The following is a 24,877-nucleotide window of genomic DNA, read 5'->3' as shown; positions in this document are numbered from 1 at the left end:
TAGGGGATTTTTCTACTTACTGAGACTTCAGCCTTATGCAGAATGTCAACTAGCCTGGAGTAAGAACGACTCAAAAACACCTGCAAGGCTTTCAGTGCAAATCTCTGACCTTTATCTAAGAACTCACTTTGTAGAAAATGCTTTCTGATGGTGTTTGCTGATGCACGTTTTCCTAAGGCTGAACACACAGAAGGGCTTAGGGAAGGTTGACTCCATTGCTCTGCACTCTGCAGTTGGACAGGAGCATTGCAAAATTCACAGCTGGCAGCTCCCACCCGAAACCAGTCCTTACTGATCCCCACCTGAAACCAGTCCTTACTGATCCCCACCTGAAACCAGTCCTTACTGATCCCCACCTGAAACCAGCCCTTACTGATCCCCACCTGAGCCCAGCCCTTACTGATCCCACCTGAGCCCAGTCCTTACTGATCCCCACCTGAAACCAGTCCTTACTGATCCCCACCTGAGCCCAGTCCTTACTGATCCCCACCTGAAACCAGCCCTTACTGATCCCCACCTGAAACCAGTCCTTACCAACCCCAGACTGCTGCTGGCTCTGATTCACCCAGTGAAACCCCAGCCCAGACAGGTCCTATCAGCTGAACCCTAGCTGAGGGAAAATGCTGGTTTAGTGCCCTGATGATGGAAATACCGTCAGGGTTTCTTTATTACATTTTCAATCTCTCTGGCTCTTTATTTCTCACTTTAATATTACCTTTAGCGTGTTGCAGTGATGTGATGTGTAATCAATTTACCCAACAGCTTTTCAGCACTTAAATTTCTTAACAACAAGCCAGAGCTGAGTCAAATCAAAACCCTTTAGTGGACTTAGGACTAGTGAGATTACTGCATTTAATGTTTTACATAAAGAAATTCTTGCATAAGCCCCATAGTCTGGCAGCCAGCCTCCACTGCTTTTGCCATGAGCTCTTTTTCTGTGCAGTTGCTGCTGCCTGAATCATTGCTCTGGAAGCATGGCCTGGACAGTGAGATGTGTACAAAGAGCTGCAAATAGAAAGAAAGAGCTCACAGGCCTAGAAATGCATCTGAGAAGGGAGTGTGCTATGGTCAAAGGGTGTGCCAAGCCTCAAAAGCAGTGCTTCTTTGGGGAGGCATTCCTGTCACAAAGCAGAGTTTAGCTTTTTGGTCTTGCACAGCATTTGAAGATATTTTGTGCTTCCTCCTACCAGAAAATTTCTCAGGGTAAAGATTTTCTCGTGTCCTGTGTTTGGTAGTCCATGGTGTGAAAGGATTGTGATAGAAGGCAGACTTAATTGAGTTGGGATTGTATGAAAGAAGGAGGATGAACAAGTAGCAAACATCAAAGAAAGTCCCTACAGTGTCAGGGTACAAAGTTACCCAGTAGAGCCCTTGTGAAAAGGCTCAAAATGTTCATTAAACACAAACACTACAAGAGCCATTCTTTTTCTTCCAGCCTTTTAATGTGACAGAGAGAACAAAAACAAATCCATTGGAACAGCTGCAATTTCCAGTGACGACCAGACACAGATCAAATAAAAAAATAAAAGAAGGTTTTAAATGAAGAAAAGGAACCAAGGGACTGGAATTGGCTATTTCACACACAGAGTTGACAGAACATCTAAATGAAACTTTCCATTAAAGCACGACACCAGGTGTTATTTACAGTGGGATTTGCAGTGTGTGTACATTTATACAGCACTAGCATCACGTACAGCAAAGAAATTAATTTCATTTTGTTTCCTTCACTGATTCCAGGCTTGATTCTTCCTAAAAGCAGCATTTGCTAGTATAAGGGTGAGAAACTGAGGGAGAAACTTAATGCAAAATAAAATACATAGGGCTCAAATCTATATAAAGCTAAAAATATCCTCTCAGGTTTTGTGACTCCTTTGGAAAGTCAAAGGACATAAGCAGGGAATATAAAAGGACCTAGGGCCTCCTTAAGAGCATCAGAGAATACTCTGCTGCTGGAGGTCTCAAAGCAGGACCTGGAAGGGACCTGTAATCTGCAGAAAGCTCAGCTCCATGCAGTCCTGCTCTGTGCCCTTGTGTGAAGGCAGCCTTGGGGCTGGACCACTCCCAGGTTTGGGGAGCATCCCTCAGTGCCTCTCCAGCATCACTGAAGGACATCAGGATGCCTGAGCACTTCCCAGTGTGCAGAACCTCTGGCACTGGCTGTGGGTTTTCCAAGACTGACCCCCTTCATAGTCCAAAAGATCCCATACACCACCATTGGTAAGTCCCACAGCTTTTCAAGGAATTTCAAAGAGTGATGTTGATATGGGCAAGGAGGGGATCACCCCACCCAGCACTGCAGCCACCACCTCTAGGATGTAGCAGAGCCAAAGGCAGTAACAGGAGCTGTCCTGCACAACTGGAGTAAATAAATCACAATACCACAACCTGTTAAATCAACAGGGAACACAAGGAGGCAGAACTCTTATTGTAATACCACTGGTCTTTAATAATAGTATCAACAGTGCTTGGTGTTCCTGTACAAGCCTGTGTCTGCATGCTCAGAAATTCAGCAGTGGACCCCTCCCACTACAGTGCTGTAGAGCTGAAATCACAAAGCCACAGCAGGCCAGCTTGGGCTCCCTAGACTCACCTTTCCCATGCCACAATGTCCCTGGCTAAGTGGCTGTCCTGCTGTGCCACGCGTGCATGAGGAGATCCAGCTGTCCTCTAGAAGAGATCTTTGGGGTTTAAGGCAAGTCCCCTGCCCTGGTCCTCTGTCCCTTTGCAGTGAAGTTCACAAATCCGTGGAAATGGTGCTGTGCAGAGACCATCAGGGGAGCTGTGGTCAGCAGGTTTCTCCGTGGATGGTCCAGTGCACCCAAGACAGAGGCAGTCACCATGGCAGATGTGGGCAGGGGAACTGAGGGAGGAGATGTGTTTGCCCTTCTACAGCAGGGGCAATGCTCATTTTACAGCAGAAATGAAGCTGAGCCACAGAGGAGGTGCCTGAGGAGAAATCTTCCCTTACTCGAGGCTCAAGGATCTGTGACTGAGGCTAAGCTTAGCAGGTGGCCAAGGCTTGAAACTGAGCCCAAAACAAACCCCAGCCAATGGAGAGGGGTCTGAACCCAGCTGCTGTTTTGCTCTGGAGAGCAGCAGTGTGACACCTACACTGATTTACACCACGGCAAGGACAGCAAACAAACACTTTGGGAACACTGACTAAGCCTGTCCCCACTGAACTGGGTGGGAGATGCCAGCCCAGGTGTCACAAATGCAATGCCTGAGCTGGAGCTGCTGCTCTGGATGTCCCTGAAGAAGCAGGACTGTCCAGGGCAAGCCATCTCCAGCTCAGCACAGGGCCTGGGCAGGGTCCCACACATTCCCTCTGCCTTTCAGCTGACAACAATGGCAATCCATGCAGACCACCCCTAGGTGTGTCTCAGCCAGGTGATGGGAGCTCTCCTCAGCTTTTCCTTTCTTCCTGCTCTGCCCACTGTTGTCCTTCATCTCAGGCTCTCATGCCAGCTGTGCTGTGTGTTTGCTCTCTCCTGGTGGTCACAAGCTCCCTGGTCAACCCAGGGGTAAGAGCCTTGTCCCAAAACGTGCAATATCCCTCAGCCCTCAAGTGACTGACCCATGGATTTTAGGGTGCAAAGAATTTCCAGGTGACACTGACAATGAGATCCCTTTACTCTTTACCTTGTCCCAGCTGGTCTGTGGGGTAAGGTTTAGCAGCCTGTGAAAGAGCCATTTTGTAAGGAAGAAGTGTTTCTAATATTGGATAATGTTTCCTAATATTACCTTGCCATTTCTATCTCCTCATGATTTCAGTTTCTTCCTTCTCTGGAAATTAACAGGGAAGTTTTGCAAAATAAATTATGTCATTAATGTCACTGCAAAATGTCAATGGAGAGCACAAACAGTCAGGTTTGCTGTGAGCTTTGGGTGACATGTAAATAGGAATGTTATGCAAAATAAAAATTTAGACAAATAGGTTCTAGCTCCTTGGAGCTGCACAAACAAATAGTCCAGAAAATGAAACAAAATTTCTCCCCCTCCGTCCAGTTGCAATGTGGTAATTGGCAAGCACAGCCCAACAAAATGGATGAAACCTAAAGGTCATGGTGACCTTTTGTGTTAAAATACATATTTAAACTGTTTCTCATCATGCCAAAGGACCAGATATTCTTAGAGAAAAAACCCACATTCTAGGCTGTGAGTCTGAACAGAAGCTGTGAACTGCTGCCAAAGGACATAATTACATTCACTCCTACCTTAGAGAAGGAACCTCGCTGTTTTGAAGACAAATAAAATAAATAATAATTTTTTAAAAAGCCTAAGCTACCCATAAAATGAAGAAAGGAGGGATAATTAGCTCGGTTATTACAGCAGCTTGTGATTTCATCAATTTCATAAACCTCAGAATAAAAGTCAAAAATCTCAAACAGCCCATTGTAGCCTAGCTGATCCATAAGTGTTTATCCCTGATTGACACAATGACAAAAGTGATGCTCATTAGAGGCTTTTGCCTCATTGGCAAGGATTTGCTGCTTGTGATCCAGCCCTGCTGTGTCCTTCAGAAGCACCACACTGAGTCCCACAGCTGCAGCCTGGGCTGGCCCTGGTGCCAGCCAGCCCAAGTGCAAGGGGCTGTGCCTGTGCAGCCAAAGGCAGGGCTGTGAGACATCACTCCTGCAGCATCGCAGCCTAGCCTTGCTTGGTTTTCTTTAAAAAAAAAAAATCACCAAAAAAGGGAAAACAAACAAAAACCAACGAAGAGGATCCAGCAAAAGTACAAAAGAACTTTTTTATGTCACAAAATACCCTGGTTTGACAAATTAGCTGCACTGTGTGATGGTTTCAGATCCATTCTGGTCTGTTGCTGAGCTTGTTGAAAGGGTATAATTAGTGTTATCTCATCCATTGTGAGCACTGGTGTGTTATTGAACAGGGTGCTTTTCCTTCTGGTTTCCCAAGAAAACACACCCCAAAATCACAACTCACTTTGCCTCTAGGTGCAACAGGACTTAACTGGTATGATAAAAAGGGCACACGAATTTCAGAAATGTTCTCCACAGGATATCAAGCTAAACTGTGCCACTTAATGGGGAATTTAATGTTCTGTACCGTGAAAGCTTGCTGTGTGCATTCCCTGTGTAACAAGTTAAATGGCTTTAAGTAACTGTGCTTACAGTGTTTCAATGAGACCCAAGTATATTAGAAAATCAAGCATCATATTCTTCAGATAATATGGCTAAAATGCTGGTATATTCACAGTTACCATTGTCTAGGTATTAGGCAAAAATCCCCTATTTACACTGGATAATATGTACACATTTGGTTTGTGGAATGCTCCAATATCATATCAATTTCTCCTCTGTGAAAGCTGCAAGGAAAAAACCTCTTAACCATTATAGAAATATATATTCCCAGCCACTAAGACATTTAAATATTTGGTATCTGGATGTAAAGAACAAAGAGTCACTAAGTTGCTCATGACTCCTGATAATCCTGAATTACTGGGATTTGGTTTTGGTGCCACTCTTAAAATCCTCTAAAGGGTGCAGAAATTAGAAATCCTAAATTTAATAGCTGATCACTTCAACGGGTGTATGTACCTTTGCAAGTAGGTGTAAATACATATATATATATATATATAATTATTTTGATATTTCTCTTCCACAGCAAGAAGGTGTCTAGTAACTCCCTGTGCCCAAGTGAAGACAGTAAAGGGCTTTGAAGCTCTGAGTCTTCTGAGACAGCTGAGCACTCACCCTCACGTCCTGGAGAAATCAGGACTCTCTCTCTTCCAGGGTGGAGTGTTAATCCCAAAATCAAGACAGCTGGGGCTCGTGGCCAAATCTGAAAGTGTCAGCCCTATTGCTGGAGCTCACCTAGAGCAGGTTTGTTGCCTGCCCTCCCTGGATGCTCTGTGTGTCTGAGCACAGCTGACGTGGATGGCTGGGCAGGGCAGGAGGGTTGGGTTTGTCCTCCTGTGTCACACCCACGCGGGCACAGAGTCACTGGCTGCCTCTGGTGTCCTTGCAGGGGGATGGACAGGGACAGGGGGGGCTCCCAGCACAGGCAGGGTGGAACCCAAGCTCTGCAAGGGGTGTGTGGGGGCTGCATGCACCAGTCGTGGCTGTCACAAGGTCAGGAACGATGGTTTTGTTTAAATCCCTGTGGGTTGTTCTTTGTTGCTCTTCCCCTCTGCCGTCTCGCTTTGAGGTATCGACAGCACAGTACAGAATGAACGTTTTGGGTTTTCCAGACATGGCTCCTTTTTGTTCTTCTTCTACATCTGCCCCCCCCACAAGCCCCCACGGCCTCTGTTGCTCACATCAGGACCTGCTCTCGAGTCTCTGGCAGGCGCAGAGCGAGCAGGCCACCCCCAACCAGAGCGGAGGAGGCCAGAAGGATGGGAACCACCTTGGTTATCCCTACGAAGGAGGAGAAGATGGAGTTCCCCAGGATGGCACCAAACTTGCAAAGCCCATTGAGGATGCCAAAGGCTGTTGCCCTGTGGGGAGGAAAAGCAGAATGCAATGGTTAGGAGGCAGGTTCTGGCACAACTACACAAGGTTTGGATGGGTAATTTTGTGAATGCTCCTATGTTGCCCAGGCTACGTTCCAGCAAGTAAAACTGGGTGGAATAAATCAGTAGATAAATAGATGCAGCTGTTTTGCATGTCTGTGTGAATGAGGAGAATGTCTGTGTGCACTCATTTCTCCTTTTCATCTCACCTTCTCTCTAGCTCTAGAGTGGCCCACTCTGTCAGCCTCTGCCCTCCCCAAAGACAGCAGGACAAAATCTGCTCTAGATCTCCTCAAAGCCCTTCCAAGGGCTGCCTGGACTGGGTTGTCACCAGAGAAGCAACCACAGCTCTCCTCTAAATCCTGTTTCACCCAATGGCTAAATGCCCACTACTTTCAATGTACAGTCCCTCTCCTTCATTTCTGGCTTCCCCCAACAGTCTGAAAAAGGCAAAAAGGAGCTTATAATGATGTAAGGAAAGACCTAATCTGCAGGACATTTTCCCAAAGTCCTCTGCTCTTCCCCATGTCCCAAATCACTCTGTGTCCATGGTTTTTCCAGGTTTTGGAGGGGAGGGCTGCCCCAGTGATGAGCCAGGATGAGAGGATGGGGATGCCGTGTGAAAGGCCAGACCTCCATGCACATCCATGGAAATGACAGAGCACTTCTTTCATTTGGTGCTCCTGCCCATGGCATGGGTTTAGAACTCATTGATCTTTAAGGTCCCTTCCAACCCATTCTGTGCTATCATGGTTCTATGATTCTTTGATTTATCAGCCCATAATTTCCATATGTCCACGTGATCCCTGTGCTCAACCTGCCACGCATGCAGAACTCTGCTTGCAAATGTCTGTTCTGACCCAGGATTACACAGCCCTGAAGGACTGGTGAAAGTGAAATAAATAAAAATACACAGCTCCCCCACCTACATGTCTCTAGGGCAGCTTATTTTGCTGGGAACCAAGAGCACTAGGTAGAGGGTGGAGACTAAAAGGAGGAATGTTCTGAGCACCTTTTGTCCGTGGGGTAGAGCTCCACGGTGATGACATCCAGGGCGTTCCAGGCGGCGATGCTGGCCCCGCAGAAGAGGCACTGCCAGCCGATCATCGCCGACTCGCTGTTCCCGAAGAACAGGAAGAAGCAGCACACGGCTGAGATCAGCATCGAGCCGCCTGCAGGGGGAAACCAACAGAAAAACACTGGCACCAGCTTCCCCCGTCCGCGGCTTGTCGCCCTGATTTTTTAAGATTTTCTAAGCCTTCTGATGTTTGCATTCTCGTAGCAAACTTTCTCAAGCACTTTCTGTAAATAACTTATTGTTTTGCATTCTTTTGTAGAAAAAGAGAAATTTGATAGACTGTTGGTTTGTCCAGTGTCATTGGAGAGGTGGCACTTTCACCCTCCAATCCACTGTCACTTTTAGAAAACTAAAAATGTTAAAGTCAGAAGATAAACTTCCCTTTCCTTCACCTTGAGAGCAGCAGTGTGTGCGCTCGTGTTGTTTCGTGTCCTGTAGCGACAACAGCTGAGCAAATACACTCGTTAAAGATGGCTTTCAAGTGATGGTATTTCATCCCAGTAAGTATTAAATCTGTGAGCATCCAAAAACACCTTGATGCTGCCTATCTGTCATTCTCTGATGCTGGAGGCCAGCCTGGAAATGTTCTCAATGTCCACCTGATCTCGCTGATAGTTCCTGCTCTACAAAGACTGTGAAGACTTTTCCAGGCAGGCTTCCAGCATCTCAGACTTCCAGACCAGATGGACCCAGGAAGAGCAGAGGCAAGTAAACATGAAAGTCAATGAGAAGGAAGCATCATTGTGAAGGTTTTTGAACTTGAGTTCCAAGTGATAAGCTTGTGCATTTCATATCGTATCACTTGACACATTTCTAGTCCCAATTAGGATAATTTACAGTCACTTGTATGAAGCACTTGAGGTCTCTTTTAATTATAAGAACATCATTAGATTTCATGGCACATTTGCACAGGAGCCATAATTTTATGAACATCACCAAGGGAGAAAGTGAGAGCATTCATGCTCAGTTAGGCACAGTTCAGATTCAGAAATATTAATAGCTACATCACTGCTTTCTACTCCATTGGGAATTTTCAACTGAAAGATGAAATTTGGGAAAAATCAAACTGTTTTTCACCAGAATGTTCTGTTATCACTGAAATATCTCCATTTATTACCAGGAAAGCAAACAATTTTCTCTGTTGTTTGGTGTTCTTGGAGTCAATTTAGCGCCAGCCAAAATAATTTGGATGCTGAAGTGTAACTAAAATGCTTCAATTTGGACATTATGTTGCATCTTGCCCCTGCAGTGGCCTGCCTATGAAAAGCTGCTGTGCAGGACTCCTTGTCCACTTCTCCTCCATGGTACAAGGCCAGACTACATCCCCACAGTGTGAGGTGAATATTCCCCCTGCTGCAAGATCCCAGCCCAGCACTGGTGAGGGCACCAAGAGATCTGTTTTGTACAAGAGAAGGTTGGCAGGATGTGATAAAAATAAATTGCAGCCTCAGCAAGGCACATAACACAAAGGAGAAATTCAGTTTTCCTGTTAAGCTGACCAGAAATAATATGTTCCACAGAGTGATACAGGTGGGATGCCAGAAGGCTCTTTCAATTGGAAATTCCACAGTGAAATGTTTCAGCATGTCATTACTAATTTTTGTCCTGTTCTCTTCTTTTTGCAGGAGAAATAAGCATTTAGGGCTCCAGCTGTCATCTCAATTCCAGATGAAAATGCTGAAATGCTGACATGTTTGCAGGATGGACAATCTGATTCTCATTCAGCTTCCTCTAATTTATTTCTCACAGACCCTCTGGTTTGTTTGGGTCTTTTTCAAATTCACCACATGAATGCTCATTTTCCCTCAGTGTAAATTCCTAAGACAGTCATCTTGCTCTACTTTAACCTGTCTGAAGGTGAGGCTGAGCTAAACCTTCCCTCTGTTCTCAGAGGAGAGAGAGGAGCTCAAGAGAGTGATTCATCCCTTACCCCTGAGCCACATCCCTGATTTTATTACCTTCCTTTGGCTGTCCCTCAGGGCATGATTCCCATATCATGGGATGAGAGCAAGGTCTGAACCCTGGAGGCTGCAACACCAGCAATTCCCAAAGTATTCATAAAGCTGATAAGGTGAAACCTTGATAACTTACTCCCATGATGCTAAAGGGATCCTTTAAATGATCCTTTCTTGGCTGTGACATGGTCAGTTAATTTACCATATGGTCTCTGAAGCTGCTTGTGCAATCATTTGAAAATCAGATAAAAAACCAAAAGAAGGAACTCCTAGGCTGTCAAGCTGCCACATCAAATAACCTTTGTGAATATTCATTGCTACAAGCAAAATGCTCATTTATTTATACAGAGGCTTTGGACTTCAGCAGCAAGTCAACAGGACCAAGAGCTCCCTTTTTAGCTCTGACCCTGATTTGCTGAACACTGCAAAAACATGCAGGATTTGACACAAAAGGCAAAATAAATGAAAAAAAAAAAGTTACAGACACATAGAAAAGCAGGGTGAGGAGGTGGGGAGTGGGTCACTTTCGGCCATGGATCACCTGCCTGACCCTCTAGTCCTTATCCTTCTGCTCCTTTTGTTTTGGGGATGACTCATTCCCACCAGAGGCATGCCAGACACACTGAGCAGGGCTGTTTGCAGGGCTGAGCTCCACCCTGTCCTGCCCCATCACCCAGCATCCCCACTCACCAATCATCTTTATCCTCCCAATTTTGTCCATGAGCAGAGCAGAGATGATGTTGCCTGGCAGCACAGACAGGCTGCCCAGGAAGCTGACCAGGTAGATCAGGAAATCATTGTCCTCCTCAAAGTCGATGTGGCAGCCTTCCTTCTCCCTCATGAAGGTGCTGTTGATGAGTCTGCAGTTGATGAACTTGTGTTCGTAGAGATCTGTGAGGGAAAGAGGCAAAGGCTTGACCCTGCTTGGCTGAACTCTCCTCCTACAGCAGCAAGGAGCAAACCAAAGACCCAAGAGAAGTTTCTCATCCAAAGGAAATGGCCAGGGAGTTTTTATTTCAGTGGGAATTTATTAGAGTGGCAATCTCTAGCTGAGTCTTTGGCTCCTGGCAGATGCAAGCTCCTTCACTCCTTTTATTTGTGGAGTATACTCAGCACACTGAACCACTATCCCCATGCCACAAGGACAGGGCAATGCAGGCTTTGGTTCTCATAGCATTAGCATTTGTTCTTTATTAGAGTAGAAGTTAAGAGCTTTTTTTGGTATAAATTAGTGACTTTTATAAGTGACTTTTATTAATGACTTTTGGTACAAATTAGTGATTTATTTTACTGATGATGATCTTCAACTGCTGGTGGCTTGAAATTATATTCTAAGCCAGTTTTACTGAGTAGAGCTGTAGATTGCTGAGAATTTTGCCATTACTTTAACCTGTCAGGGCCTGAGCACGGAATTTGGCATTTCCCATACAGCACCCAGAGACACCAGAAGCCATCTGGGGTTAAAATCACTGATGGAGCCACCAGAGGTCTCCTTCCAAATGCATCACACTCCTTTCCTCCAGCATCACTCTCATCACCCAGCACTCACTCAAACACACAGATCCCTACCATCCTTTCTCCCAGAATGCAGATAAAATAGTTCTAATAAAATAGTTTTCTGATAAAAAAGAGTTCCTAGTTACAGAGATGACACCACAGCAGGAATCCCATTACCGGTGTTATAAAAGACAGTAGAGATGATGGTGCAGTTTTCAAAGAAGGTCTCACTGGATCTCACATCTTCAAAGTAGCAATTCTCAAATAATGAATCCTCAAATCTCACTTCCTTGAATTTCATGCCAATAAATCTGTGGGGCAGGAAACAGAACTTCAGTCTGTGCTTTAAGATATTTTCTACACTGTATAGTGTGCAGTGGCTGTTGCAAGAGACAGAGCACTAATTCTAATTTCTAGTGTCATTTACAGAAAAGGTGTTGCTTGAGTGCATAACTCCCTCCAGGTCCTTCTGTTTTATTAGGAGGGAAGGGTCTGAAGAGTATTTTCTTGAGAGGAGACATGGATCTTTTAGGATTTGTGCAGTTTTTCTTTTCCTCAAAATAATCACATCTGAGCAAATGTGCTTCTAAAGCTGAGGGGACACAAATCCTCTTGTGTTCAGTCCTAATCTGTCTGAAGATGACAGAATTTCACTCAATGCAGGGCATTTCCTTCATGAGCTGACCTTGCTGCCTTCCTTAGTCTCCCCCTTCCTCCATCATAAATAAAACCAGACATTATCAGGAGCCTATTGAGCCATTTGGTGAAAGGTTTCTGACAGTTGTTTAAACTCAAAGTGATTTTTAAAGTGAAAATGCAGCAGGGATTCTGGAGAGACCGGGGAGATAATCTGAGTTCTGCTTGTAACCATCTCTGTTTGAGGTTTATTACTTACCATGTAATGAAAACAGATTTCACTAAAAATAATAAACTGTGTCAGGTGATTGATTTCTCCTCTGATGGGAAGTGTGACATGTCTGACCTGGCTGCCTGAAGGATGACACAATATTGATTTACCTGTGAGATTTTGCAGGAACACTGAGAAGATGTATTAGGTAATGCACAGACATGTTTAGAAGATGTAAGGAGCTATTAGGAACAGGCATTATTGCTCCAGTTAAAGAGGCCATGACTGTCACCAGATGAAAAAAAGCCTTCTAACATAGACTCTGCAGCTTAATTGAATTGAGCACTTTTAACACAGCATAACGTGATGGTTGTTTACACCTTTAAATGAGCACTGCAGGGCTTCTTGAACCTACTAACAGAAATTATTAATGCACAATATACTACAAGAAGATTATTCAAGTGTTTTGCTCCTTGTAGAGGGTCTCACAGGTTACAGCAAAACTTAAGCTATTCTGCATTTTCTCAGTGATGTATTTACCTGTGATGTATTTACTCCTAAAGGCTGTTAAAACCCCTTTTCCCTCCTGCAGTTTGCTTTCTTAACACCCAGCTTTAGAAGACTCAGAGAGCAATGGCCTGGTGATCCATGGAGTTTTAGCTCACAGCCAAGGGCTGCAGAGCAAACACAGCTGTAAACCATTCTGAGATAATTTCTGGGAATTACTGCAATTTAGCTTGATGGGGTTTTGGGTATTTGAAATGGAGAGGGCCAAGGTGGGAGAATAGTGATTTACATCACAGTTTTATGTCTTCATCCAGGCAGGTGCTGAGTATCCTTAATTTTCAGTGGAGTTAGTGAAAATTCAGCACCTCCTGTAGGCATAAGAAAAATGTCCCCAGTGCCTAAATTTGACCAACATCCACTTCTAACCACTTTCTTTTGGAGAAGAGGAATTGTGGGGCTAGGTTTGCATCATTGGGCTCAGCTCCTTGCTGTAGGGAAGGTGTATGGAAGGGCATGAGGACACATGTTGGGGTCCCCCACCAACGTGTATCAAATATATAGCAAGGAAATGGTTTCTGAGGGGATTGGAACAACCTGGCTGGGCAATGAAATGTGGTTTCAGCTGTGGAGATTAAACCAATGGGTGTTTTGTGTAACACTGAGCATGGGGAGGAGCCCCCTGCAGAAAGGCAGCTGCAGCAGCATCCTGTTAGGTCTACCTGACAATGAGATCACAGAAATTACAAAGGGATATTTTTCCTTTTTATTGGGATTTTGAATAGTAGTGATGGAATGACCAGGATTTACCCTGCTGTGGAACACAGAGTGATTGTGGTCCAGGCTGGACACAGAAATAAAAACAATTCCAGCCCAATAGAAGGAAAAAAGGAAGGAAAATGATGATGTTCTGCTGGAGCAAATGCACTGACTTCAAAACACTAAAAAAAAAGGTGAATTCCTCATCTGTGGGGAGATAGTGACTGCAGTGGGAGAAGCACCCCAGCATGGCCATGGCCCAGCTTGCACTAATGGGCTGCAGGATGGAGACTGGGCTAATTCATATAGAGGACTTCAAGAAGAAATAGCTCTTTATTTTGGAACTACAGCAGCAAGTTCATCACTAGTGACTGCTCAAGTCCAGTAGATGTCAGTGTGGGCAAAGGAAAAAGAAGTCACTGCTGCATGCAGGGCTGCCCAGCACGGCCAGGTGGGCACTTGCTGCCCTAATCCCAACTCAGGGCTGCTGGAAGCAGGACTCCTCACAGGCATCCCCTGGGTTCTGCAGAAGTCAGTGACAGAGGCAAAGTAGGTGGGAAAAAAGGATTAAAATGATATTTTGTCTGTCAAAAACTGCCTCTGGGACTTGAGAGATTTAGATTGAGCGTCCAAAAGAACAACAGAGAAGTTCAAGTTAATGGGAAATGGAAAAGAAAGAAAGAGCTTTCTAGAAATTTATTTCAATTTGAATACATGAAAGCAAATTCTGTTCACTTACTTGTCATTCCTATATTCCCCATTTCTGTGGATCTGGTTTTCCAGGGTGAAATTGAAGGTGAAATGGGACACTTCTTCCTCATCAAAGATCTTCACCCGGGATTCATACGCCTCGTCTTGGAAATAGCGGATCATGTCAGGGAACCAGACAATAAGGCCATAGTAACTGCAGCACGATTGGGAGACACATCAGGACACAAGATTCTTCCAAAATCCACTTCACAGCTTGCAAACTGTTAAACTCCAAATGTGAATGCATGTCTGACACAAATTCTTGCTCAGTTCTGACAAAGGACTGAGCAAGGTGTTTCTGCCCTCTAAGCACCCTGCTGATCTCAGAAGCATGTTGGTCCATCCCCCTTCACTTGAAGCAGGACAATTCATTTCAGTTCCCTTGACTGGGGAATACAGAAATGAGCTAACCTTGCTACCCATTAAATAAGCAGAGAATAAACAAATTGGGCTGATTTCTGTGAGTGTGCAGTTCAAGTGAGAGTTAGACAAAATTTACCTGTAGTTTAGATTTAGACTCCCCTGTGTGGTTTTGATCTAGACTAAGGAACAGACTGATTGTCTGGTAGGGTTGTGTCTTTTTTGTGTGTTTGTGGAGAAGATCAAATGAAAGATCTAAAGGTGAGAAAGTCAATCTATTACTGTGCTACCAACCACTTCTCAAGTCCTGATTTGTTCAAAGCACCTTGAACTTCATAAAAAGCAGTCAGATTGATCAATATCTGTAGGAGAGCAAGGCTTAGTTCACAAAGACTCTTTAAAATAAGAGCAGGATTAATTTTGCAATGGTTTATTTACATGTGTAAATAACTATTCAGACTCTGAATAGTGCTTCAGTTTCCTGAAAAACATAAAGTATCTTCCTTACCTTAAGGCCATTGTAAACCAAACCACAGCCAGCATCAGTGTGTTCATCCTGTACTGGGCTGTTAAACAATATAGCACGTTGTCCCAGACCTAAAAATCCACAAGAAGAAATTAGCTGCCAGGACACCCCAGCAGACACTTGACAGCTTAATTTCTGAGTGTATCATAATCCTAATGTCAGAAAAATGGGTTCATTAGAGGAAGGTCAGATGTGTGGCTTATATTCAGTGTTTTTTCAAAATTATATATATAGAGTAAATGGCTTACAAAAAATCACTTATTCAGCTCAGTGCCAGAGTACTTGATCTGAGCCCTCTGTAATGAGCTGAAGTGCATGATCAGGGCTGGGTATGAGGCAGTGTTTCTCTCAGGTAATATCAGCAAATGGGGATATGAGATTGTTCTCAGACCCTCTGACAACTTTATCTTCTCAAATGTATGTATGGTGTCAGGAGTGCTTTCAAACTGAGATCAAAAGCTCTCTGAAGAGCAAAAGCCCAAACACAGCTGGCACTTCAGGAGGTATAAGATGAAATCAGGTAGGGATGAAGCCAAGCAGGAGGCAAACCAAGTTCTGCACTTGACTCATTGCAGAAAATGCTGCCAAGAACATGAGGGGATGCAACTCCTCAAGCCCTTCTCTTGACACTTTAGTATAGTGACAGTATAGAACCTGCATTCCTTTATTTTCATCTCATCCTTCAAGACTAGAAGTTTTAGCAAGGTTTTCCACAGTCCTACATGGGCATTAGGTGAGCAGCATAGCAGGTGTGAAAGGTTAAATTAGCCTAGGAGACAATACAACATTCTTAGAAACTTGGGCTCAGCAGGAACAAAGAGCAAACACTTTCTGCCTCCACTGCAGCTGGTAATTTCACTTAAGGTTTGGGGAGAGAGAATCAATATTTATCTGCTCAGGAGGAGAGCCAAGTGCTTGGGGCTGTGGCTGCTCCTGGAAGCTCTGCACTGCTGGATGGCAGTGATGCTCACAGGGGCATTTTGGGGCCTGGCTGGCAACTTGCAGGTGCACACAGCTGCACAGAAAGTGCAGTCTGAGTACAGCTTTTCACAAAAACCAGAAGATTTTCTGAGGTGGGAGTCAGGGTTTCAAGGTACAATGACCTGAAGCAAAGAGGCACTGGAGCACTGTGTGAAGTTTTTTCTTCTCTTTACCTGTTTTAAAGTAGTTGTGATTCTGACCAGCCACCGCTGGTACCAGGTCCCTGTTGAGCTCTGGATTTCAATAAATTCATCCACTTGCTTTGGAGTTTTGATATAGGAAACCTGGAGGGAAAAAAAACCAGGACAAAAATTGGACTGCAGTTTCTAGAACTGATCTTGGGTGGATTTAAATTCCACTGTTTTCTGGGCAATGTTTCCACCTGATAACCCCTATTATTTTTTCCTTGAAAGTTAGCATTAGCAATGGAGCTCATTGATTTAATTACAGCAAGAGACTATTAGCAGAAATAAGCTTTGCTTCCTTCTTTCCATCTATCCCTTCATCCCCTCTCTCTCTCTTCTTCCATGAAATATTTTAATTACATCACGTCCACATCAATCTTTCATTTCCTGGCTAATCTACCTGTATACTACCTTAATTCTCTATCTTCAGATTCCCACCACGGATTAGGACTCAGAAAGTATAGTAAAAATTATCTCCAAGATCAGCCACTTGTACCCAAACTGTGTCTTCAGGATTTCATTCTTCTAAGACAACTAGCAGGAACATTTCTCATTCAACATCTTTTAAATACCACTGACAGAACTTCCATGACAAATGAATGTGTAGATGGGAATCTTTGCAGCTGAAAATGTATCCTGCCATCAAGTGAGCCCACACAACACAATCAGTTTGGTTCACCAAAAGAATCTGAATTTTCACTGCTGAATACCTGAACCGGACTGCTCAGGAAAACTTACAAATGCATACCAGTAAATATTTGCTTAGTAAATTTAATTAAAGGACATATTCAAGGAAAACAGAACTGTTTGTAAACACATGGAGGAGGCGAAAATCTGCTGAATAAATTTCTGCGTGTGAACGAGCGACTTGGCTCAGCTCTGGAGTCTCCACATTCCTCTTCCTGGCACCAATTAAATGTCAGATCTGGGAGCTGTCCCGTACAGGCTGACTCACCACAAACTGACAGCTTCTGGCCTGTCAGAAAAGCACAAACCCTGACAGTTTGTGCCACACCAGGAGCACTGATCAGCCTCCTGTGCCAGCGGGTGTCAGTACATCTCGGCTCAGCCTCGAGGTGCGACACCCAGCTCAGCTCCCCCACTGCAGTCATGGCTCTGTGGCATGGAGTAACCAGCACTGATGGAGGCTGCACTGCTGCTCCTTCATTCTCCTACTCAGCTCAGACTCTCATAGTGCCCTACTTTGGGATATATGTACATATATTTATATATAATTATGTTTGAGCTTCATTTCCCAGCTCAGCGTTACAGCAAAGCCGGTGATGGATTTGAAGAAAACGCCTCTCTCACCTTTGCTATCAGGGCTTGCATTACTCAAATGGTTGGTAGCCTAAAAATAACACATGCTCATTAAGATCCCACATGAACCTGCATGCAGTTGTCATGCTCAGATATGGAATTTTATTTTCCTTGAAGGAGCACTCCTGAGGGGCACAGTCTCCTGACAACCCTTCTGAACATGGAGCGTTGTTTTCCTTCTTGATCAAAAATACATGTTTCACCCACAAGTGTATCTCCTTTTTTTTCCATCCTTTAAAAGCATGTGTGCTCTCATCTTTAAAGGAATAAATCAAGAGTTCTTCCCTGGCTGGCTCACCAGGATTTTAAAACTGAATTATAGTAATTTGCAGCTAACCCCAGCATAAACCTTTCCTCTGATTTTACTGTTAACAACTCTGCTGGTGTGACCTTTTTCACAACAAGCAGCAGACCAATGAGTAATAGCCACTCATCCCACTTTCCCTTGGAGAGATTAAAGACTGGATATGAGGCAGGTGGAGTTTGGAAAGCTCATTAGAAAGTACATGAAGTTTAATCAGACTTTGATTAGAAGCCAGAATGGAGAAAGGAGTGACTCAGGTCTCCCACATGGCTAATATGTCTCTTATTTTGTTTTAGTCTCATAGAGCAAGCCAATTAAACATGTGCATAATTGAGAAATCACTGGTCTAAAGGATGTAGAGTAACACCAGGAATGAAGAGTACTTGCTGCAATTGACAGACTTGACTAATTCTTGGAAAAACAGACTGGCATCTAAGTTTAAACCCACAAAATGTTTCTCACAGTCCTTTTTCTTGTTGCTGGGGGAGAGATTGCATTGAAAGAGTCCTGAGGAGAAATAAAGTCATGCTGTGCTGCACTAAGGAGAGTATGTTCAGCTTTTCTTAAGCAATGGCTTTGCTAAACTCACCGTAAACACCCTCTCTGGCTCACCCTTGGCCCTCATGTTGGTGTCATGGACTTGCTTGAGAATCATCCAAGCTTCATCATGTTTACCAATCTGAAAACACCAAAGAGAAGGAAAGCAAGTGTTCAAGCTCCCAGCTCTGTAATTTATCAAAGCACAGAGAGAAAGCAATTCTAGAGGTCCAGCATAGTAGAGAAGCACACAGACAGCCTGGGCTGCATGAAACCCAAAGGGCTGAAGGCGTGGTTGGTATTCACAGAGTGCAGCACCTTTGTGCTGGAGAAAGGAATTGTCCTAAAACTGCCTGAGGCAGAAAAAGAGTCAGGGATAGGTCTTTAAAAACAGATGAAAGAAGAGGAGATGGATGAGGAGAACTGGACTCTCATCCCAACTCCACTAAAGACTTTCAGGCTTGTACTATGTATTGCTACATATCCCATCTGTGAAGTGCAGATACAGAAACTTGCTTAAGATTTCTGAGGTTTAAGCATTTTACTTGGTGAAATGTACTTTACCCTTTGCTCTACCACCAGGATTCAGTAGTTCCATGCCCTGACTCTGTGAGATGTTTTCAAAGTGCCTTTGTTGGACAGATAAAATTCCCATCTCTCACTACCTTCCTTCTGTACCCCATCTGGCAGTGACACCCTAATCACCAGTGACTGACCCCACAGTCTGCAACCTTTGGGGCTCAAGCAGTTTGTGCAGCTGGGGTAGACACATGGGAGTGGCTTTGCCTCTGAGCTTGTGCTCTGTGTGTTTGATGGGACAAAGACAGACAGACAGCGACACATTAGGGACCTGCCATCCTCTGCAGATACCAGAGATGAATCATCTTACCTCCAGCAAAAACCGTGGGCTTTCAGGCATGAATTTCAGCGCCACCAGGGAGGCGATACAGGGCAGAGCACACACCAGTACAAAGACTCTCCAGCTGTGGAAGTGGTACTTGGTTCCCATACTGAACCCCCAGCCTGGAAACAGCAAGAGCCAACAAGTGAAAATACCGACCAGGAATTCTGAGTTTTTCTCTGCTCAGAACTTTGCAGCTCTGTATGACAGGAGGACAGGTTGAAAGTTTGCTATTCTTAGTGCTGGTGGCCCTTGGAGGCTCGATAGCATGGTCAGTAGATAGCAGCAAGTTCATGTTCATTACAGAAATTGGAGCATGCTCAGGCTCTGCCTTTTAAAAACCTTCTTTTATCTTTGAGTTTAGAAATCACCTAATGATGTTCCTAATGATAGGAACAGCTCAGAGCAGCTGTAGGCAAGTAAGGCTGGAAAATGGTACAGGAATAAGGGCCATAATGGATTGCTTCTCAGTGATGTTTGTGAAGGTTTACCAAGGTTAAATCTCTGATCTGAGAGGCACTTTAGAGACAGCTTCTTTCCATCTCCCACATCACATATGTATTTCACATTTCATGGAAGTGAGCGAGAAAAACAAGTTTATTTTACTTTCCAGACCTACAAAAACCTGAGCTGGGGTTCAAACTTAAAAACATCAAAATCCTAATCCTGCCTTTGAGATACCCCATCTCCTGCCTTTTTTCCTGGTGTTTGACCAAGTTAGGTATTCCCCTGCTAAGAACTGGAAAGTACAGCCTCATTCTCTTACATTGCTCCATTCACTCTCCCTAGGCTCAAATCTCATAAGGAGTGTTAAAACAATTTTTTTTTCTATAAAAATTTTATTCACATAATAAGGAAATCATCAAGTAATGGGTTTTGCAGAGGTCTCATCTGAGCCAGTCATAGTGCTCTAATGATTTCACAAAGTGCCAAAAGAGTAGGTGGAACACTGGAAATCAAAAAAATAAGCCACAAAAACACAATATCAAAAAGTCATCTGAAAAATAATTGTAATGTAAATAACCAATAGCTTTTAAAAGCTGAAACCTGAAACCACTGCAGTAAGTTTATTTCTTCCAACAGTCTCTGTCATGTCAATCAAAAGCATGAATATTTCTTTATAGTGAATGTGCTTTAAATGTGCTAAAAATGAAATGATGGATAGGTAAATGTTAGTGGTTTCCTTTGTGGGTTTTTGTGAACTGTCCTACTTTCCTCAAACAGGATTTTGCAAGCAGCTGGTGTCACTGAATACTGGGGAAATTAATCTTTTCCAGTAGATAGTTGCTTCTGGTGTTTTCCTAAGTTATATACAAGGAATTCCATGTGACATGCAGACTTTTGCTTCTCAGAGCACAAGTAAATTTCAGTTTACAGCCATCTACTTTTTCATTCCCACTTCCAGCTGAGGGCAGGGAACCCATTCTACTCCTGCATCCATTTAGGTGAAGTCAGAAGTGACTTCAGCCCATCCCATGCTGGGCAGATGTGTCACCAGGTACACAGCTCTGACAGCTTGGACACTTGGCTAAGGGAAAGCACATGTGCTCTCCTCACTGCTATCCACAGCATCCAGTAATTCCCTGATTAAAGGTGCTTATTTTTGATAACTGGATCAATTTCTGCAACATAATCTCAGTCAATTTTTTCCCCAGAATGAGCTGACATTTAGATTAAGAGCTCAGGCTCCAGCAGTGTAATTCAAGGGATGTATTTGAGACTTTAGATGGAAAGCAACCCCATTCTATCCTATCTACACCCTCAGTATCCATCAGTCAATCGTGCAGTCAATTTATGAGACCTTCTCTGAGCACTTCAGGTATCTATTATTTTCAGTGATATTTATGTTGGGATGTGTAAGAACTGTCACCTGTGCAAGGGTTTGGGGTGGTGTAGTGGTGCAGGAATGTGGTGCTGTAGAAAATCAAAAGCACAAATTACCGTAATGTGGGATGATGCTCCAAGCCATTGCTGAAGCATAAATGCCACCAATCATCCAGAACATGCAAAGCCAGCTCAGGTGTTCCCCCCTCTTCTCACGAGACAGGAATTCAGAGAAGTAGGCAAACACGATGGGGAGGGTGCCCCCAATACTGAGGAGAAAAAACAGCACATGAGAAAAATGAGAGGCTGCTTCAATGTGTCTGTGGTGAGGATTGCATGTTTAATGAGGGAAGGTCACACTCACAGATGGGCTGCTCAGAAGTGAGACTTGGAGGAAAAATGCAAATCTCTCTTTGGCTGGACTGGTCTTAGACATCAAAGATGAACAAGATCCTTCTCATGCTCTAAAAGCTGAATTTTCTGTTGTTTGTACAAACCCAGAGTAACACCCTGCTCTTCGCTTAAACATCTCTTGTTATTTCATGATCACTCATTTTAGGGAGGCAAAATACTGGCAGCCAGTGGGAACTGCTGAGGGTCTCATTGGAGGCCTTGGAGGTGGGCATTTTTCAGTCTCACCCACATTTCTGCACAATTTGGGCAGTACCAGAACATCAATGACCAAACTTTCCCACCCTTAGAGCTCTAAGGGTCAAGAGTGGAATAACATATCCACACATCCCAAATGGCAATGCCATCCTGGCTGGGCACCAGGGATGCCTCTCCTGAGCACCTTTCCTTGTCCCACCCCACACAGCCACACTGCCCAGCTGTGCTGGGGCTGCCCCAGGCCAGATTCACCAGGTACCCACCCGAGGCCTGAGATAAGGCGGCAGAAGAGGAAGAATCCGTATCCCTGGACGAAGGAGGAGAGGAATGCAAAGGCAGCATTGATTGCAAGTGATATGATGAGGCATTGCTTTCTTCCCAGTTTGTCAGCGAGGCCACCCAGCAGGACAGCCCCCACCATCATTCCTAAGTAGACTATCAAGCCTGGAAGGGAGAGAGACAATCAGCTCGTTAACAGGGTGGAAATAGTACACAGCGTAGAAGCAGATGTGAAAGTGCCCATGTGGCAGCTGATGTCCTGGCATACTGTGCAATAGAGATATTCCTAACCACCCCAAATCTCAGATGCCAGAAACTCTGCCCATTAGCAGGACAGTAATTTTCCCATCTCGTGCCTGAGAGCTTGCATCACTGCAGGCAGTATGGACATCCCCTCATTTGACCAGCCCCACATCTTTCCTTCCCAGCCTCCCTGCTCACATATCCCCTGCACGTAAGCAATGGCCAGGCATAAGCAGCTTAGGATGCACGTGTCCCAGCTATGTGCCACCAACAATACAACAGAATTCTGATGTCTTAACTCCTCTGACCCCCCTGAGTGCAGTGGGATGGAGGCTGTGTAGGGAGAGGCTCTGTCAGGCTGCTGTTTATGCTCAAAAAGCTGTGAGAGCAGAGAGACTGATGAAGCATGGCTAAATCTCTTTGCAGTGTTCCATCTCTTTCACTCTCTGCTTTTCCCAGCTCTGTCTGAAAGGATCAGTCTGTTACCCGGACTCACCTCGTGTAGCTCAGCTACTTCCTTCCTTACTGAGCCAAGATCTGGTGTCTAACTAAAGGACAGCTTACTCAAGAGTGCAGTCTTGACCTGAAAATTTCAGGAGAAGGGAGACTCTAAGGCTTGTCTGGACAGTTTACTCTACAGAGTTATCTGTCTAACATTGTTAAGAAAGATGGATTATTCTTTTTAACCTGACTTCACTAGATTTTCTGCTATGGGTTCCTCAAAGACAGTCTCAATGACTCATTTAGTGCCAGGCTGAATAGGAGAGAATGGGTTTCCACCCTGGGCAGTCTCCCTGTAACCTGCTCAGTTTGTGCTTGCCACTCTCCTGGAGAACATGGCAGTTGTCCTTTGCTCTTCTACTGCCACTGCTGCAGAAGATCCACAGATTTTATTGCCTTTTTTTTTAATGCAGGTACCAGTGTAGATAACACTTGTTCATAATACTCAAAGGTTCAGGAATTTATTTTTTCATTTATTTTATCTACTTTCCAGATGTGGTTCAGAAGAAATTGGTTGCAACCACAGTTTTTCCTGGAGAGCACAGAGGTACAAGAGACTGCTCCCAAGAGTACCTCCTGCATCACATCAAACCCCATTGACAGGATTGTATCCTGTGTCTATAGGCTGCACAGTCCTGCTGTGGAGATCCTGATGGGGCCTGACCACAGCTGGAAGTCATCCAGATGGGCTGAGCTATTTCAGGATAGAAGTTCTGCTTCCCAGCAAGAGAACAGCTGCTTGCTGGGAAGCAGAACTTTCTGTTTTCCCTTTCTTCTTTCCCTTCAGTGCAGGGAGTTCTTGAAGGAAAGGGATGATGCTTGAGGATGTTTGGAGACTGGGGACATGTCAGGTTCAAGAGCCAGCTGAGCAGGGGTTGAAGGAAAGCAGCAGTGCTCCCTGCATCCCTGCCCTGAGTGAAGGCATTGGATGCTGAGCAAGTAAATACATTGCCTTAATAGGAAACATTCCTAGTCACTTATTGAAGAAATACAGCTAAAAGAAACATTTTTCAGGCATGGTTGGCTCTTTGGAGGTTCATTCCTCACCTTGAACCAAGCTTGGCTTCTCTTGTTCTGTCAAATACACTTGGAAAACAAGGTGGCAATGAATGCTTTTGTAATTTATTAATGTTTAAACAAAACAATCAGTCTGGTGGCTGAAGGCAGCTCTGTGCCATCCAGCAAAGCCAGCTAAGGGCTAATGCAGAGTTATCTGGCAGCTGATCCTGTCTTCCTTTTGATTGCAAATGCCTGCACTTCATTTAAAATGTGTTACTAAATTAAAAGCTATGCAGCAGAGATCCATTGCAGCATTTGAAGGACACTTGTGTCACACTGATCAGATGGGGAAAAGTTTGGATTTCTTCAATCTCTCTATTCCACAGTGGGTTCACCAATCTGTGAGTGATTCTTTTCAATCCACACGATGTCTGATGGGCAGGATTTGTTTGTCAAAGGCAAAAAATCTGTTCTTGTCTATTAAAAGCCTTTGTACCAGAACTGTGGAGCTGGATTTGGCCAATTGTACCTCCACCACGAGCACGTGGCTCTGTGCAATCAATCCTTGCACTCCCTGCCCTACCCTCCTGATCCAAGCTGTCCTGGTGAGGAGTTCTGCAGGTGTGTAAAGGTTTCAGGTACTGATCTCAAGAGAAGATACAAACACATATCACAGTCTGGGATCTCTGTTTCTATTAACTTTGACCACCAGCTTGTTCACTGAAGTGCAAATTGCAAGGGTGAGCCAAAGCAAAAACAGTTGCAGTCCAAAAACTTCCTGAAGGAAGGATCTTAATGCAGTCCTGGATGGCTTAATGCTTCTACCCTGGCTCCTGAGCCCCATTTAATGGAGCAACTCTGATGGCAGCCAGCAGAAGGAAGTGATGATAAGCCCTGCATCTACTCACTGGTGCATCACAGCCACCCATCTGACAGAGAGCCCTGCCAGCACTGCCAGACCCTGGTGAGGAAGAAAAAATGATCTGCCAAACTTTTTTTCCCCTTTTTTCTTTTTTTTCTTTTTTCTTTTTTTTTTTTTTTTTTCCCCTGGAGAAAATCCCTGGATGGCAGATGTTCATCCAAATCCTCTTAGTAATGGAAAATGTCCCAGGTCAGGAGGAGGTGGAGGAGATTGTTAGCAAAGCCCTGCAGATTCTGACTAAGGAGCCCAAACTTGGGATGGAAAGGAAGATTGGATCTTTGCAACACAGCATCCACCACACAGTGAGTAGACAAACCACAGCAGAGCTGTTAATGTCACAAACTCATCTAGAGGATGTTGTTTTAATTAGTTATTGTATATGATAAATCAATCAATGCATGGTCCCCCAGAAATTTAAAACAATAAAAATCAGCAGAAAAGGAAAGGGACAAGCAGAGACTGTCTACTTAGCCAGGTTTTGAGGGAAGGATCCTGGTTATGGAAATATGTACTTCAGG

General features: G+C 44.3%; 1 protein-coding gene across 3 annotated transcripts in view; it reads right to left on the bottom strand.

The window, feature by feature from the left end:
* Positions 1 to 1,420: 1,420 nt before the first annotated feature.
* Positions 1,421 to 24,877, bottom strand: part of SV2B (synaptic vesicle glycoprotein 2B) — a 63,548-nt gene continuing 40,091 nt past the window's right edge. For all 3 annotated transcript variants that reach the window (XM_059858574.1, XM_059858577.1, XM_059858575.1), the window contains exons 3-13: positions 21,679 to 21,859; positions 20,924 to 21,075; positions 18,971 to 19,104; positions 18,134 to 18,223; positions 15,909 to 16,019; positions 14,737 to 14,825; positions 13,858 to 14,022; positions 11,186 to 11,319; positions 10,202 to 10,402; positions 7,491 to 7,650; positions 1,421 to 6,463 (exon numbers count right to left, since the gene is read on the bottom strand). In XM_059858574.1, the coding sequence (XP_059714557.1) occupies positions 6,280 to 6,463; positions 7,491 to 7,650; positions 10,202 to 10,402; positions 11,186 to 11,319; positions 13,858 to 14,022; positions 14,737 to 14,825; positions 15,909 to 16,019; positions 18,134 to 18,223; positions 18,971 to 19,104; positions 20,924 to 21,075; positions 21,679 to 21,859 (1,601 nt within the window). In that variant the 3' untranslated portion in view covers positions 1,421 to 6,279. The remainder of the gene's footprint in view (positions 6,464 to 7,490; positions 7,651 to 10,201; positions 10,403 to 11,185; positions 11,320 to 13,857; positions 14,023 to 14,736; positions 14,826 to 15,908; positions 16,020 to 18,133; positions 18,224 to 18,970; positions 19,105 to 20,923; positions 21,076 to 21,678; positions 21,860 to 24,877) is intronic.

This window comes from Haemorhous mexicanus, chromosome 13, assembly GCF_027477595.1.
Source record: "Haemorhous mexicanus isolate bHaeMex1 chromosome 13, bHaeMex1.pri, whole genome shotgun sequence".
NCBI classification, from domain to species: Eukaryota; Metazoa; Chordata; class Aves; order Passeriformes; family Fringillidae; genus Haemorhous; species Haemorhous mexicanus.
The sequence above is the reverse complement of the archived record's forward strand: the minus strand, read 5'-3'. Positions and strand labels throughout refer to the sequence as shown.